The following is a 16,267-nucleotide window of genomic DNA, read 5'->3' as shown; positions in this document are numbered from 1 at the left end:
GACCTGAATATGGCACTTCCTTTTAATTCAAGTTTACTTGTAATACAGATTTTTTCCCTAATAAAGTTCAGAGATGCAGAGTTCTGGGGGGATTTAATTCTGATATAAATTTATATGGAGTATTATCGTTTAGGGGTCCGTCACTCTTTTGGGCAATATTTCCCTTGATCAATATGGCGCTGCGATCCTCCAGCGACTCTGCGCAACTGCGGTGCCAAGCATTGTGTATCTTTGACCTAGACGTCACTGACATGCGCGGTGTGTGCATGAGGATGCTGGGGATCGCGGCATGCAAGATTAAAACTTATATGTGAGTGTAGTTAAATCATGATTTCTGGGACAGGGACACCCAATTCTCTTTTATCATTAATTGACTAGTTAGTTATTTTTTAATCACTATCATGCAGTATGTAATATACAATACCTATTAATATCAAGATTTAAGGGGTAATTTAATCTGTACAGATGCACTTTTGTATTGATGGTCGATATATGTATTATTTTTTATAATATTGCACTTAATGAGTCACTTAATGAGATATGTATGTGTTTCACATAAAAAGCTGTTTCACTCTTGTATTCACTGCTTGAGTAAAAATGTTGCCAATGCCATTCAGGCATTAAAGTCCACTTATTTTTTTCAAACCTTTTTGTGCTGCTTTCCATTTTTTGAAATATATATATATATATATATATATATATATATATATATATATATATATATATATATATATATATATATATATATATATATATATATATATATATATACACACACATACATACGTACACACACACACCTATACTATGTGTAGACATTTATTCTATCTATTCTATTCTAACCTGTCAGTGTGAATTTACTGTACACCGCACTGAATTACCGGCTTTTCTATAGAACACCGCTGCATATTTCTCGAAAGTCACACTGATGTTCCCTGTGTAATCCGTATTTTCTCACCCCCCCCCCATAGACTTCATTGGCAGATTTTTTGCGCAATACGCTGACAAACGCAGCATGCTGCAGTTTTCTGCGCACGTAAAATACAGCTGCAAAATATACGGCAGATATGAGCTGCCCCATAGAGAATCATTGGTCCGTGTGCGCCTCTCATACGTCCGTAAAAATCTCTAGTGTGACCCCGGTCTTATAGATTGGACAGGTAATTGAGACAGTAAAGGTCTTTTCAGAGGGTTGGATAAACGTACACGTGTTTACATATAGATAGCAAAGTGGAAGAGGCCGAAGTGGAAATGCATCTTGAATTGAAGTGAAACTGTTGTTTCCTGCAAGGGAAATGCTATACATTTACCCCAGACTTATGTCTCGGAAAGAATGTTGTAAATATGTGGGTTCGTATAGATCTGATAGAAAAATGTTTAGAATTGAGAGTCCTCAGTGGTTGATACCTTTTTAATGGCTAACTGAAAAGATGGTAACAAATTGCAAGCTTTCGAGACTACACAGGTCTCTTCATCAGGCATAGACTGATACAAATTCTGAAGAATCACATATTTATGCACAACATAGCACAGAAAAAAAAAACATGGATAAGACAGGTGGCATGAAGCAGAATTACCATGAGTGATAAACAGTTATGTCCATAAATGTTGGGCCAGTTCTTAGATAAGGAATGTTTTATTGTCCTCTGATTGGGGTCTGTGTTGTGATGACCCCTCATAGTCTGAGGGGCAAGTTCCTTAGTTGATGTAAAAAGACATAAATCCATGCGGCACATTTATTCCTGCAGTGAGAGTGTCAAAGGTCGTCATCAGTTTATATTCCCAGACTCTTCTGTCTCTCTGAGTTTTGAAGTTACCCTTTAACACAAGTAATTTCATGTCCATAATGCTATGATTTGGGAGACAAAAATGTATTGCCACAGGTAGATCCATTCTTTTTTCTCTTATTGTGTGGCAGTGAGAATTCATTCTTGTTCTCAGTTTCTGCCCTGTCTCCCCCACATACAGACCCCCAGTTGGACATTTAGTACAAATGATTAGGTACACCACATTAGAAGTGACACAGTTGAAAGTACCTGGTATCTTGTAGTCCTGATGTGAGTTGGGGATCTTTATCTTGTCCGTGGTCATTATGAATGGACAGGTTTTACATTTTTTTATGATTGCAGGAAAAGGTACCTGCAGCTGTTGGAGAGGACAGGGAGCTCTTGACAATGATGCTTCTTAGATTTGGGGGCTGTCTAAAACACAGTAGTGGGGGGTCTGGGAAAATGGATCATAAGCGGGCATCTTTTGTAGTAAAGGTTGTAATTTCCGTGCAGCTCCCCTTAGCACCTCCAGATTTGGATTGTAGGTAACTACTAGAGGTACCCGGTTATTTTCTTCTTGAGCTTTGTAATGTAGCAGGTGATTCCTTGATATTCTGGTGGCTCTTGTAATCTGGTTTTCAATTGTTCTTGGATGGTAGCCCTGATTCAAAAAGGTCTTTCTGAGGCGATCAAGGTGTTCATCCCTATCCATTGGGTTGGAACATATACGATTGTATCTGATGGCTTGGCTGTAGACAATGGAGTTTTTTATGTGTTTTGGATGGAAACTGTCCCATTTAAGGTATGTTGGATGGTCGATTGGCTTCTGATACAGGGATGTCTCTATTTTATTGTTCTGCAGCTTAATGATGGTGTCCAAAAAGTTAATTTCAGTATTCGAGTAGTTGAGTGTCAGGTTGAAACTCCTGTACTACGCCTGTACTGAAATAAACTTTTTGGACACCATCATTAAGCTGCAGAACAACAAAATAGAGACATTCCTGTATCAGAAGTCAATCGACTATCCAACATACCTTAAATGGGACAGTTTCCATCCAAAACACATAAAAATCTAAGAACTGGCCCAACATTTATGGACATAACTGTTTATCACTCATGGTAATTCTGCTTCATGTCACCTGTCTTATCCATGTTTTGTTTTTTTGTTTTCTTTTTCTGTGCTGTGTTGTGCATAAATATGTGATTCTTCAGAATTTGTATTAGTCTATGCCTGATGAAGAGACCTGTGTAGTCTCGAAAGCTTGCAATTTGTTACCATCTTTTCAGTTAGCCATTAAAAGGTATCAACCACTGAGGACTCTCAATTCTAAATATGTTTCTATCTACTAGCTAACACGGTACCAAGATATATATCTTTCCTGCATAGATCTGATAGTGATGAAACATACATTTTCAGCTTCAGGACAAAGAAGGGGAAGAAAATGCATGTTTTTGCATAACCGTAACTCGTGCCTATAAGCCACAAATTAATAGTGGGCAGAACACTGACAACAACCATATCATGATTGGTCTCTGGGTAATGCTAAAATTGCGATAAAAATTAAAAAAAAAACTTCTGAAATGATCAGGAGTGAAGTTATCGCATAAGTTGGGAATTTCATAAAATCCTGAAGGGCTGAGGACATCTCAACAAGGACCATGTGAGGTCATCATGGAGCGGGAGGAGAGGGGGTCAGGTGCTTATATAAGATCAAGGCAAATTATGATATGTGTTTATATGTAGGGAGACACATAATGTATGCATGATACTGTTCACAGGAAGTTTTCAATCTAAGTGCTCTCCTTCGCTACACTGAACCATCTCTGTGATCGGTGTAAGTTATTTTGTTAATTCTGTCTTGTTTTATGTATTGCATGTGCTGTATTGTTTTGTCCCCTTTGTAAAATCTTTTATAAACACTACCTATAGTTGGATCAAAGGGAACCTGTCACCTGAATTTGGCGGGACCTTTTTTCGGTCCGATGGGCGGTGTTTTATTCACCCCTTCCTTTCCCTCTGGCTGCACGCTGCCCGCAATATTGGCTTGAAGTTGATTCGCTGTCCTCCGTAGAACACACCAGCGCAAGGCAATCTTGCCTTGTGCACATGCAGTATGCTTTGCCCAACTGCGGGCAAAGCCGATAAGCATTACGCATGCACCGGCACACTATGTCCCGGAACACAGCAAAATACTTACGGGGCATAGTGTGCCGGCGCATGCACACTAATGCTTTCCGGCTTTGCCAACAGTTGTGCAAAGCATATTGCGCGTGTGCAAGGCAAGATTGCCTTGTGCATGCGTGTTCTATGGAGGACAGCAAATCAACTTCAAGCCAATATTGCGGCCAGCGTGCAGCCAGAGGGAAAGGAAGGGGTGAATAAAACACCTGAAAACACCACCCATCGGACCGAAAAAAGGTCCCGCCAAATTCAGGTGACAGGTTCCCTTTAAATATAAAATGTAATAGTTCTGTTCCTCTTGTTCTGTAACCCGCAGCCCAAAGCCATACGCTACCAGAATCAGGCCTCCAGTCAGCCTGCATAAAAAGCAACTGTTTGTTGTCTGAATTATGTGTTAATAAGTTGTTACAAGTCATGTTTGCAGTGTTTCAAATGTCATAGAGATGCCCTCATATACGTGTTTTCAATTTCCGAGAAGTACATCCTACATATGTTTTGTTACAAATAAAACAATTTATATATAATATTAGATGAGTTACAATTAATTACATGTTCTGCAATTTGTGCCACCACATTTAAAGGGAACCTGTCAGCAGGGTTATGCTTTTTAACCTACACACAGTGTCAGGTCGGCACCATTATACTGAATAAAATGATACCTTGGTTGATGAAATCCCTCTTGAGGCTGTTTCTTAATCTTTATTTTTAGTTTTGTGTTAATGATATGCTTGTCGGTGTATATGGTGCTCTGATAAGATATTCATAATGCAGACTGCTGACAGGTCACTGTTCCCTCAGTGACCAGCCCCCTAGTTTGCATAATGAACACAATCACATACTGAATATAAAAAAAAAAAAAAAGTTTCTGCAGGCAGGTGCCGGCAGTGGCACCGGTGCTGCAGTATAATCACATGGTTAATGTGCACTTAATACCTTTTGCAGATTTACTTGAGTGAGGAAAAAGAAGTAATTTTGAAAATGGCCCCTGCCGCGCCTACGCAGTAGCAGCCATCGGTTTTTATAGAGATCTGATAGCTGCTGTTGTGCAGGCACCACCATTTTGCTGGACAAGAAAAAAAAATAACGTCCTCCACCAAGATGGCACTGCCCACACATGTGCAATAGCAGCTGTCAGCTGCTGGATTGTCAACTGTATGGGGATGCTATTCTCTTATATCTCAGGTCAGTTAAAAGACGCATTGGCGGTCATTAAGGGGTTAACTGAAACCAAGAAAGATTAAACAACCACAAGACGGATTTCATCAACCAAGGTATCATTTTATTCAGTATAACGGCAACAGCCTGGCACTGTGTGTAGGTTACTATGCATAACCCTGCTGACAGGTTCCCTTTAAAAGGAAAACCTTACAATCAAACCATGTTTTCTGAGGAAATCGGGAAAGATACATACTATGAGAGATTATGTTTCCAAGTTTAGATGCTCTTCTCGCAACTATATTGCACCCAGACTGTATAACTAAGGCTAGAGTTTGATCATCATTTGTTTCTTTTCAATATAGTCTGCAATTTTATAAGATCAGACAGATTACAAACTCCTACCCATTCTATATGATGATCAATCTCTAGCTTTAGCTTTACAGTCAGGGTGCAATTTAGTTGCAAGAAGAGCACCTACACTTGAAAACATAATATGTCATAGTATGTATCCTTACCAATTACCTCAAAAAACATGGTTGGATTGTAAGGTGTTTTTCAAACATGCAGTAGCACAAATTGCAGAACATGTATACAGGTGACAAACACAAACATTTAACAATCATGGATGAATCACATGAATTACAATTTCAACCCCTTCATGCTGCAGCCCTTTTTCATTTTCAAATTTATCTTTATCCCTCCTTTTCTTCCCGTAACCATATATATATATATTTTTTTTTTTTTCATCAATATGGCCATGTTAGGGCTTCTTTTTGGCAGGATGAGTTGTACTTTTGAAAGTCACCATTGGTTTTACCATATTGTGTACTCAAAAACGGGAACACAAATTCCAAGTGCAGTGAAATTGCAAAAAAGAGCAATTCTACAATTTATTTTTTTACCATGTTCACCAAATGCTATAACTGACCTGTCATTATAATTCTCCAGGTCATTACGAGTTCATAGACACCAAACATATCTAGGTGAAAAAACGTCACCATTGGTTTTACCATATTGTGTACTCAAAAACGGGAACACAAATTCCAAGTGCAGTGAAATTGCAAAAAAGAGCAATTCTACAATTTATTTTTTTACCATGTTCACCAAATGCTATAACTGACCTGTCATTATAATTCTCCAGGTCATTACGAGTTCATAGACACATAACATATACATGGTGAAAAAAAATGTAAAGTTTGCCAAAAAAAATTGTGTCATTTTCTGATACCCGTAGCGTCTCCATTTTTTGTGATGTTGGGTGAGAGCTTATTTTCTGCGTGACACACTGACGTTTTTAATTGTACCATTTTGGTGCAGATACGGTCTTTTGATCGCCCGTTAATACATTTTAATGCAAGGTCACGGTGACCAAAATAAGTAATACTGGTGTTTTTACTTTTTTTTTTTTTTTTCTCTCTACGCCATTTAGCTATCTGGTTAATCCTTTTTAATTTTTTTTTAATTGATAGATCGGGCGATTCTGAACGCTGCAAAACCAAATATGTGTATGTTTAATTTTTTTTATTGTTTTCTTTTGAATGGGGTGAAAGAGGGGTGATTTGAAATTTTTTATTTCTTGTTTTTTTCTTCTTTTTTTTTTATAAATTTTAGCTTTTTTAATTTTAGCTGTTCAAAACAGCTGGCATGTCTCAGGAAAGATGTGGGCTCACCACCGGAGCCAACATCAAATGGGTGGAAAACACAACATGCACAGTACTGGTACGGCATATGTCTTGAAGAGGTTAAACAATTCATTAACTGTAACTTATCTAATATTATATATAAAATTAATTGTTCTATGTGTAACAAGCATATTGGCAGACGCGGTACTGTATAAGGTGCGCGTCTCTGACTGGGGAGCACCTAGATAGAGCAGCACAGAAAGGTTGTCGGTGCCTGTTCCCCCCTGGCATCACTCCCCTTTAGTGATGCACTAATTGGAAGACCCCTGGCCGGCCAGTGGGCACTGGAGGGGAGGGGTCCTACGGCCACTCCTACAGGGGTTAAATCCAGGTGTCCGGCCGGGAACTTTCTCTTTTCCTCCCGGCGGACACCTGGTCATTGCCACCTGCGTGTAACACCAATATCACCGGGCGTTCCGCCATCCTTGCTATGCCCACCATCTCCTTGAACACCTGGTTCCACCGGAGGCCTCTGATACCCCTCCAGTTAACTTTTATTCCCGGGATGTAGAGGCGGTGCAGGGCCGGGCGTCGCACCCGTCAGAGGGAGGGCTGCGTCCCATCGCGGGCGGCGTCTGTGCAGGCCCCTGCTGGGGCGGAAGGAGGCGTTATGTGTCCGGCGCCGGAGGCTCCGTCTCAGGCTGGGGTGGCCAAGCCCGGCAGCGCCAGGCGTAGCGCGGCGTCCCCCCTTTCCCCGGCCGCTCCGGAGACATTGGCGGCGGCGCCGGGGGGAAGGCGATCTGCCCGCCTGCCCCGCGCCCCGGAGCGTCTCCGGGTAGGGGAGGGGGCGTCCTCGCCGCCTCGCTGCAGCCGGCGGCTTCCGGCGCCCTCAGTGTCGGCACGGGACCCTGTAAAGGCTCCGGCCGGGCACTTCCGGTCCCCGCCCCCCGACTTCCGGTCACTGCAAATAACCAGCAATGGCGGCGCAGGCCGGTCCCCCATTACCTTCCCTGCGGGCACACATACACCGCCCGCAGGGGGTAATCGGGAGGCTGGCATCAATGCCATGCAGCCCCCAGAATGCTCTGATCGGTCGATTCTGACCGATCAGTGCGCAGATCCCCCACCAGGTCCGACCTCCAGCATACCCCCGGCAGACGCAGCACTGGTGCCTGCACGGGGGTATCAGGGGTCGGGCAGTACAGGGTACAGGGCAGCTGAGGAGCGCATTGTTCGGTCCGCAAGGACCGATCAAGGCGCTCAACAGCTGCACAATAACAATTACTGTGAATTTTTGTTAACGGCACCAATCACGGACACACTCATACCACCCCACAGCGCCCACATGCCCAATAAAAATTATCCAATCGCTGCCGCCCTGTTAAATACCAATAATGGAGTCGAATACGGTGGCCTCCTAACGCCCCCCCCTCCTAAGTAGCACTACAGGACCGTCTACGGCCAATGATCCCCTTCCGGCTACCGAAAGAATCCCTCCCATAACACCGCATAGTAAGGGCGAACGAAGGCGTAGACGCCGCACGTCCTCCCAATCTTCCTCCAATAACTCCCGTCGCCATTCGGGCTACCCCTCTAAACGCCCCTCCCGTTACCAACGTAGACGCAGCTCCCATAGGAGCCGCCGCAGATCGCGGGCCTCAGAATGGCTGCCATCAGCAACATCCGAGGGGTCCGATGTATCGCAGAGCCCGGATAGGAGTCATCGGGCACGGGACAAGACTTCAAAATCACGCGCACCCTCTAGGGCTTTCAGCCGGGGAGAACAATCCCCCACGGCTTCCAGCCACAACAACAACAACCGTGCAGGCGCCGAAGACAGAGCCATTAATCCGCCACTATGTGGTTGTAATCGGGCTCCAACGCACGATACGCAGGGCATCGGCCAGCACATCGGCCGGTCCCACGCTGTAGCGGGAGCCAGAGTTTCCCCGTCCTGCGACATCACCCCGTCTACATCTGCAGGGGTTCCTCCAGGATCGGAGTACACTCGTCCAGAGTCACACAGCGGTGAGTGTTACAAGGGTAGCGAGGAAGGGTTACGCTACGGGGTTAACTTAAAGGAAATGGAGCTAACCTCAGCGGTAAAGGAGTTAATCTTACAACTATCACACTCGAGCGGAAAGGTGGTGAACAATGCAACACCACAATCAGCTAATCTACACAAAGACGCCTTCTTCTGCGGGATCAGCCCGCTAGGCGCCCATATAGACCAGGAAAGGAGACAGAAAATCTGGAGCAACGATTATATTGATATATGGTCGCTGTTATCAGCGGACCAACAAACGGTGGATAAACCTAACGAGAGGGGTTTCGATAGGGGGAGATCGAGAATTGCATTAACCATGAATAATTGGCTCCAGGCCTTCGCAGTAATGGGCTGTATTATGGGCCAGAAACATCCGGAACGCTGCTCCGAATTGTTTATATATCAGGACATGATATATAGTTCATACAAGTCGCACGGCGGTTCAGCCTGGCGGCGGTATGATGAGGAGTTCCGCAGGCGTCTGGCCCTACAGCCCGAGCTAGGCTGGGGAGTTAAAGCAACAGACGTATGGTTGCGGTTGATGCTGTCCCAAAAACAGCCCCCCTTTTCGGCCGCGACCACTAATTACTCCGCAGTCGCAGGTCAAAACTCAGTGGTCGTGCGAAAACCCGGGGCCTGCTGGTTGTTCAATGAGGGAAACTGCCGCTTCCACGCATTATGCAAATTCAGACATGATTGCTCCGCTTGCGGGGGGGGACACCCAGCGTCAAGGTGCACTCGTCAGCCTTACAAAGCACCTACAAGGCAGAACCCCAGTGAGCGTAACCGCGATGGCCCCCTGGCTAAAGCTCTACCCCAATAAGAAAGCGGCTCAGCAGCTGCAAGCAGGATTCTCCGACGGGTTTTTTATTCCTTTTAGGCTAACAAGAACGCCAACCCTATCCGATAACCTAAAATCGGCTCGCGAATTCCCCGAAATACTTAGACAAAAAATTGAAAAGGAGGTAGAATTGGGTAGAATAGCAGGCCCCTTCCAGTCGCTCCCCTTCAAAAACATGAAAATATCACCGCTAGGCATTATATCAAAAAAAGAACCCGGTAAATACCGCTTAATTCATCATTTATCTCACCCAAAGGGCGAATCAGTTAATGACGCAATTTCCCCAGAAGAAGCCTCTGTCTCATACGCGTCTTTCGATAAGGCGGTGGAATTAGTCCGGGCGGCCGGCGCCCTGCTAGCCAAATCTGACATCGAATCGGCATTCCGTTTACTACCCGTGCACCCCGAATGTTTCCACCTTCTGGGCTGCAAAGTGGATCAGCTCTATTACTTCGACATGTGCCTTCCGATGGGATGTTCCATCTCATGTCACTATTTTGAGCTATTCAGCACCTTCCTAGATTGGGTAGTTCGGTACGAAACGGGCAGTAAATCCCTAATTCACTACCTCGATGATTTCCTGTTTGTCGGCCCTAGAAACTCTAAACTTTGCTCCGAGCTGCTAGAAACATTCAAAGCTATCGCACTCAAATTCGGCGTGCCACTGTCGCCCGAAAAAACGGAGGGACCATGTAATGTATTGCCTTTCTTGGGCATCGAAATAGATACCACGTTAATGGTTTTCCGTTTACCAGAGGATAAAATATTAAAAACCCTACAAATGTTGAAAGGCTTTCTAGAAGTGAACAAGGTAACCCTCCAGCAAATGCAGGCATTACTGGGCCTTCTGACATTCGCTTGTCGCGTAATGCCGGTCGGCAGAGCATTCTCGCGCAGACTATCTTTGGCAACAAAAGGCGCTTCTCAGCCCGGCCATAGAATTAGGCTCACCCGTTCGCTAAAAGCAGATCTGCTAGTGTGGAAAACGTTCCTGCAATCATACAACGGTCACACGTGCGTTATGGCGAGAGAGATCGCAAGCAAGGATTTAGGGCTGACAGTAGGGTGGAATAAAAAAGAGGGTTTTGCAGCAATTTTTAAAAACCAATGGTGCAAATCAGGTTGGCCAGAGAGATGGACGACAACAAAATGGGGTCAAGACCCGTCCCTATGGGAATTATTTGCGGTTGTTGCTGCGATAGACATATGGGCCGATCAGTTGAGAAACACGAACATTCGTTTCCAAACAAAAAATACGAAAACGGCAAAGAGTTTAAATCACATGTCTTCTTCATCCCTGCCCATACTCGCTCTTTTGCGCCGACTAGCGCTGATTTGCCTTGAAAACAATATTTGGTGTAGAGCCACAGTGGTGGCGGAAGTAGATGATAATATCATTAACCCACTGTTATTTTCTAATTGGCAGGCTTTCAGAATCCAGCAGCCCAACTCGCAACCCCGTGGTATTCTGTGTCCACTGTTCCTGTGGGACACAGTGGCCAATCATTGATGCCCTTAATCCGGGCATCCGTTTCGCCAGCTACCTGGCAGGTGTATGGTAAGGCTTGGGAGGAGTGGTGCTCCCTAATTCAGGGTAGGCCGGTCGACGAAAGCGACGGAGCGCGAAGCGCAGTGACAACTGATTTCCTTTTACGGATGAGGGAAAGCGGGTCGTCGGGCACATCGGCACAACGGAAATTATCGGGGCTTGCATTTTTCTTTCAATTATTGGGATGGGTTGACGTAACTAAATCCTTCTGCATAAAACAAGCCATAAAAGGTTGGAAAAGGCTTCAGCCAAGTCAAGAATGTCGCCGCCCCATTTCTCTGAGTCTATTGCAGGACCTAATTGCGTTATCCCCGTCAGTCTGCTCATCGCAATATGAGGCGGCCCTCATATCGGCAGCGTTTGCGACCGTCTTTTTCGGAGCACTGCGTATTAGCGAATTGCTACCGCGGTCAAAAACCGCATCGGAAGGAGGCTTAATTAATGAGGATATAGTTATATGCAGCGGCGCCCTGCGCATCAGGGTTAGAAAATCCAAATGCGATCCCACCGGTAGGGGCACATGGGTCCTGGTTAACGCTACAGAGGGCCCAGCTTGCCCACTAAAAATGGTTAAAAGATACGCCGTAATAAGACACGAGGGTAGATTTTTCTTCACTCATACAGACGGGTCCCCTCTGACCAAGTACCAATTCCAGGCAATGTTCAAGCGATGCTTGAAAGAAACCGGCGCAAATCCAAAGGAGTACGGAACACATTCGTTCCGGATAGGGGCGGCCACAGAGGCAGCTAGGGCAGGAGTGTCAGAGGCTGAGGTGCAGAGAATGGGTCGTTGGAAGTCCGCATGCTTTGCCAGATACATCAGGCCCGACTTGCTTAATTAACATGTATTGTCTCTTACAGGGGTTGATGTTTGGGTGGTAGGAGATTCCTACGTACACTGGGCCGAAAAGAGGGCCAAACTGCGGCCAGGAGGAACAAATCTCTACATCCCGGGAATAAAAGTTAACTGGAGGGGTATCAGAGGCCTCCGGTGGAACCAGGTGTTCAAGGAGATGGTGGGCATAGCAAGGATGGCGGAACGCCCGGTGATATTGGTGTTACACGCAGGTGGCAATGACCTGGGCAAACAAAAGGTGGCCGAGTTGTACAAATGGGTGACAACGGATATGGAACGGTTCAGCTGGCTGTTCAGGAACATGATACTGGTGTGGTCGGAGATAACACCACGGGCCGAATGGCGTGGTGCAAGAGATAAGAGAGCCATAGAGCGGACAAGGGTGAAATTCAACGCTCGAATCGGAAAATATGTGAGAGGAAGAGGCGGTATCGTGATTCATCACCAATACCTACAAAAGAAAAACACGCCACAATTGCGACCGGACGGAGTTCACCTAACGGACATTGGCCTCGATATTTTTCTGTCTGGTTTACAGGATGGGGTTGAACAGGCCCTAAAAGTGATGGGTGGGGTCGGAGTCCCGCGTAGGTAATACACGGGATCCTCCGTGGCGGAAGAAGCGGAGGAGGGCAAAGGTCGTAGTCGCTCGTTGGTCCAATTACCCTGTCGATCACGGACAGGAGCTCGGCGCGAGCGGCCGTTACGACATGTAATTGCCCTTTTCAGCTTATTTAATTAATAAACTGTGACCGACCTGTTCAACCCACCTAGGACTACGTGTGTTTCATTACGGGATTGATGGGAGGGGGGAAGGCACTGGTTACGACACCAGGTCTCCACAGTCTGGCAGACGCGGTACTGTATAAGGTGCGCGTCTCTGACTGGGGAGCACCTAGATAGAGCAGCACAGAAAGGTTGTCGGTGCCTGTTCCCCCCTGGCATCACTCCCCTTTAGTGATGCACTAATTGGAAGACCCCTGGCCGGCCAGTGGGCACTGGAGGGGAGGGGTCCTACGGCCACTCCTACAGGGGTTAAATCCAGGTGTCCGGCCGGGAACTTTCTCTTTTCCTCCCGGCGGACACCTGGAAGCATTGTCCCACCCACCCTCCCTTTTTAAAGGCTAAAGATGAGACTAACCTGCGGGATGATGTAAATGTGTAAATGCTATTGTAATATTTTACTTTAAAAAAAAAAAAAAAAAAAAAAAATTATATTTGTACGGGATATAACTAATGCTGGTAACCTTTATTAAGTCACAGCGGAAGAAGCGGAGGAGGGCAAAGGTCGTAGTCGCTCGTTGGTCCAATTACCCTGTCGATCACGGACAGGAGCTCGGCGCGAGCGGCCGTTACGACATGTAATTGCCCTTTTCAGCTTATTTAATTAATAAACTGTGACCGACCTGTTCAACCCACCTAGGACTACGTGTGTTTCATTACGGGATTGATGGGAGGGGGGAAGGCACTGGTTACGACACCAGGTCTCCACAGTCTTAGGATGTACTCTCAGAAATTAAAAACACATACGTCTGGGCATTTCTATGACATTTCAAACACTGCAAACACAATTGTAACAACTAATAAGTGGCCAAACATTTTGTTTCTAAACTTTCACACAGCAATGCATTGCTTAAGGTATGTGGGATCGAACATGTTATGAGAACATTACATGGAGCAAACATTCTCACACATAAAGCCTTTTGGAATAACGGTAGATCATTAGGAACAAAAGTCCATAATGGTTTCAACAGACATAGTAAAATCATGTTTTATTATTTCAGTGCATTTATTATACACTGCTCAACAAATAAAATGAACACTAAAATCCCACATCCTAGATATCACTGAATGAAACATTCCAGTTGTAAATCTTTATTCATTACATAGTGGAATGTGTTGAGAACAGTACAACCTAAAAATGGTAAACGTAAATCAGAACCAATATCCCACGGAGGTCTAGAGTTGGAATGAGGCTCAAAATCAAAGTGCCAAATTAAGTTACAGGCTGATCCAACTTCAGTGGAAATGCCTCAAGACAAGGAAATGATTCTCAGTAGTGTGTGGCCTCCACGTGCCTGTATGATCTCCTTACAATGCCTGGGCATGCTCCTGATGAGGCTGTGGACTGTCTCCTGAGGGATCTCCTCCCAGACCTGCACTAAAGCATCCGAAAACTCTTGGACATTCTGCGGTGCAACGTGACGTTGGTGGATGCTGCGAGACATGATGTCCCAGATGTGTTCAATCGGATTCAGTTCTGGGAAACGGGTGTGCCAGTCCATAGCTTCACAATGCCTTCATCTAGCAGGAACTGCTGACACACTCCATACACATGAGCTCTCGTATTGTCCTGCATTAGGAGGAACCCAGGGCCAACCGCACCAGCATATGGTCTCACAAGGGGTCTGAGGATCTCATTTCGGTACCTAATGGCAAGTCAGGCTACCTCTGGCGAGCACATGGAGGGCTGTCCGGCCCTCCAAAGAAATGCCACCCCACACTATTACTGAACCACTGCCAAACCAGTCATGCTGAAGGATGTTGCAGGAAGCAGATCGCTCTCCACGACATCTCCAGACTCTGTCACGTCTGTCACATGTGCTCAGTGTGAACCTGCTTTCATCTGTGAAGAGCACAGGGCGCCAGTGGCAAATGACAAGTGTCCTGCACGGTGTTGGGCTGTGAGCACAACCCTCATCTGCAGACGTCGGGCATTCAGACTATCCTCAGGGAGTCGGTTTCTAACAATTTGTGCAGACACATGCACATTTGTGGCCTGTTTTAGGTCATTTTGCAGGGCTCTGGCAGTGCTCCTCCTGTTTCTCCTTGCACAAAGGCTGAGGTAGCGGTCCTGCTCCTGGGTTGTTTCCCTCCTATGACCCCCTCCACGTCTCCTGGTGTACTGGCCTGTCTGCTGGTAGCACCTCCAGCTTCTGGGCACTACGCTGACAGACACAGCAAACCTTCTTGCCACAGTTTGCATTGATGTGCCGTCCTGGATGAGCTGCACTACCTGAGCCACTTGTGTGGGTTAAAGAGTCTGTCTCATGTTACCACAAGTGTGAAAGCACAACCAATAATCAAAATTGACCAAAACATCAGCCAGAAAGCATTGGTACTGAGATGTGGTTTGTGGTCCCCCCCTGCAGAACCACTTCTTTATTGAGTGTTTCTTGATAGTTGCCAATAATTTCCATCTGTTGTCTATTCCATTTGCACAACAGAATGTGAAATTCATTGTCCAACAGTTTTACTTCCTAAGTGGACAGTTTAATTTCACAGAAGTTTGGTTTACTTGGAGTTACCGTATTTTCCCGACAATAAGACACACTTTTTTCCTCCAAATTTGGGAGGAAAGTGTGGGTGTGTCTTATGGTAGGGATGCACTGTGGTGAGGGGGCAGCGGCTAGTGGGATCGCACTGTTATCCCACTTGCAGGAGGCAGAAAAATGTCCCCGCTGCCCGAAGCCAGTGCTGGGGAAACCACATGGTCCCGATGATTAAAGTGCAGTGAGTATTCATTAGCCGCTTCTCCGGCCACCTGTCAGCGCAGAGCAGTGAGCGGGAAGCAGCAAATGAATACTGATTCACTTAAACAGGGACACACATGGTTTCCCCAGAGCTGGATACCTGAAGCAGCTGGGGAGATCTGTGTCCAGTGGAGGAGGGGCAGCAGCAGGCGGCCAGGGGAGACTGTTACGATCCTTAGTGGTTGAGGATCACAAATTACTCCAGCTAAGTAACAAACATAGGACAAGCTCTAGGGAGGTGGCAAACTGGACTGACCACAAATCTGAACCTATCCAAACACACTAGAAGTAGCCGGTGAACGTGCCTAAAAAATTCCTAGACGTCTCGAGCCAGCCTGAGGAACTAACTACCCCTGGAGAGAAAGAAAGACCTCTCTTGCCTCCAGAGAAATAACCCCCAAAGATATAGAAGCCCCCAACAAATAATAATGGTGAGGTAAGAGGAAGGCACATACACAGGGGTGAACACAGATTCAGCAAATGAGGCCCACTAATACTAGATAGCAGAAAATAGTAAAGGGGTCTGTGCGGTCAGTAAAAAACCCTTACAAAATATCCACACTGAGATTCAAGAACCCCCACACCAACTAACGGTGTGGGGGGATAAACTCAGTCCCCTAGAGCAACCAGCAAGCGAGGAGATCACATCCTAGCAAGCTGGACAAGAAACATGATGCATGCTGATAATCAAAAAATGAACGGACAAAAAC

The 16,267-nt window shown here is 45.7% G+C and overlaps 2 protein-coding genes across 2 annotated transcripts in view; one reads left to right on the top strand and one right to left on the bottom strand.

Annotated features, from left to right (window-relative positions):
• PGAP1 (post-GPI attachment to proteins inositol deacylase 1) overlaps window positions 1-16,267 on the bottom strand; it is a 1,745,445-nt gene that overhangs the window by 759,552 nt on the left and 969,626 nt on the right. The gene's annotated exons all lie outside the window — the stretch shown is intronic.
• LOC143785084 (uncharacterized) lies at window positions 174-12,815 on the top strand. Its single transcript, XM_077273756.1, has 3 exons — window positions 174-310; window positions 8,173-8,759; window positions 12,030-12,815. The coding sequence occupies exons 1-3, from the start codon at window positions 174-176 to the stop codon at window positions 12,617-12,619; spliced, it is 1,314 nt and encodes a 437-aa protein (XP_077129871.1). The 3' UTR covers window positions 12,620-12,815.

This window comes from Ranitomeya variabilis, chromosome 7 (assembly GCF_051348905.1).
Source record: "Ranitomeya variabilis isolate aRanVar5 chromosome 7, aRanVar5.hap1, whole genome shotgun sequence".
Classification (NCBI taxonomy): Eukaryota; Metazoa; Chordata; class Amphibia; order Anura; family Dendrobatidae; genus Ranitomeya; species Ranitomeya variabilis.
The sequence above is the reverse complement of the archived record's forward strand: the minus strand, read 5'-3'. Positions and strand labels throughout refer to the sequence as shown.

What these genes read in the sequence shown, in the direction of transcription:
- LOC143785084 (XM_077273756.1), top strand. Translation starts at nt 174, where the DNA reads ATGGCGCTGCGATCCTCCAGCGACTCTGCGCAACTGCGGTGCCAAGCA. An exon ending in TGCAAGATTAAAACTTATAT is followed by an intron (nt 311 to 8,172) that starts GTGAGTGTAGTT and finishes CCTCCTAAGTAG; the next exon opens with CACTACAGGACCGTCTACGG. An exon ending in TCGTCCAGAGTCACACAGCG is followed by an intron (nt 8,760 to 12,029) that starts GTGAGTGTTACA and finishes TGTCTCTTACAG; the next exon opens with GGGTTGATGTTTGGGTGGTA.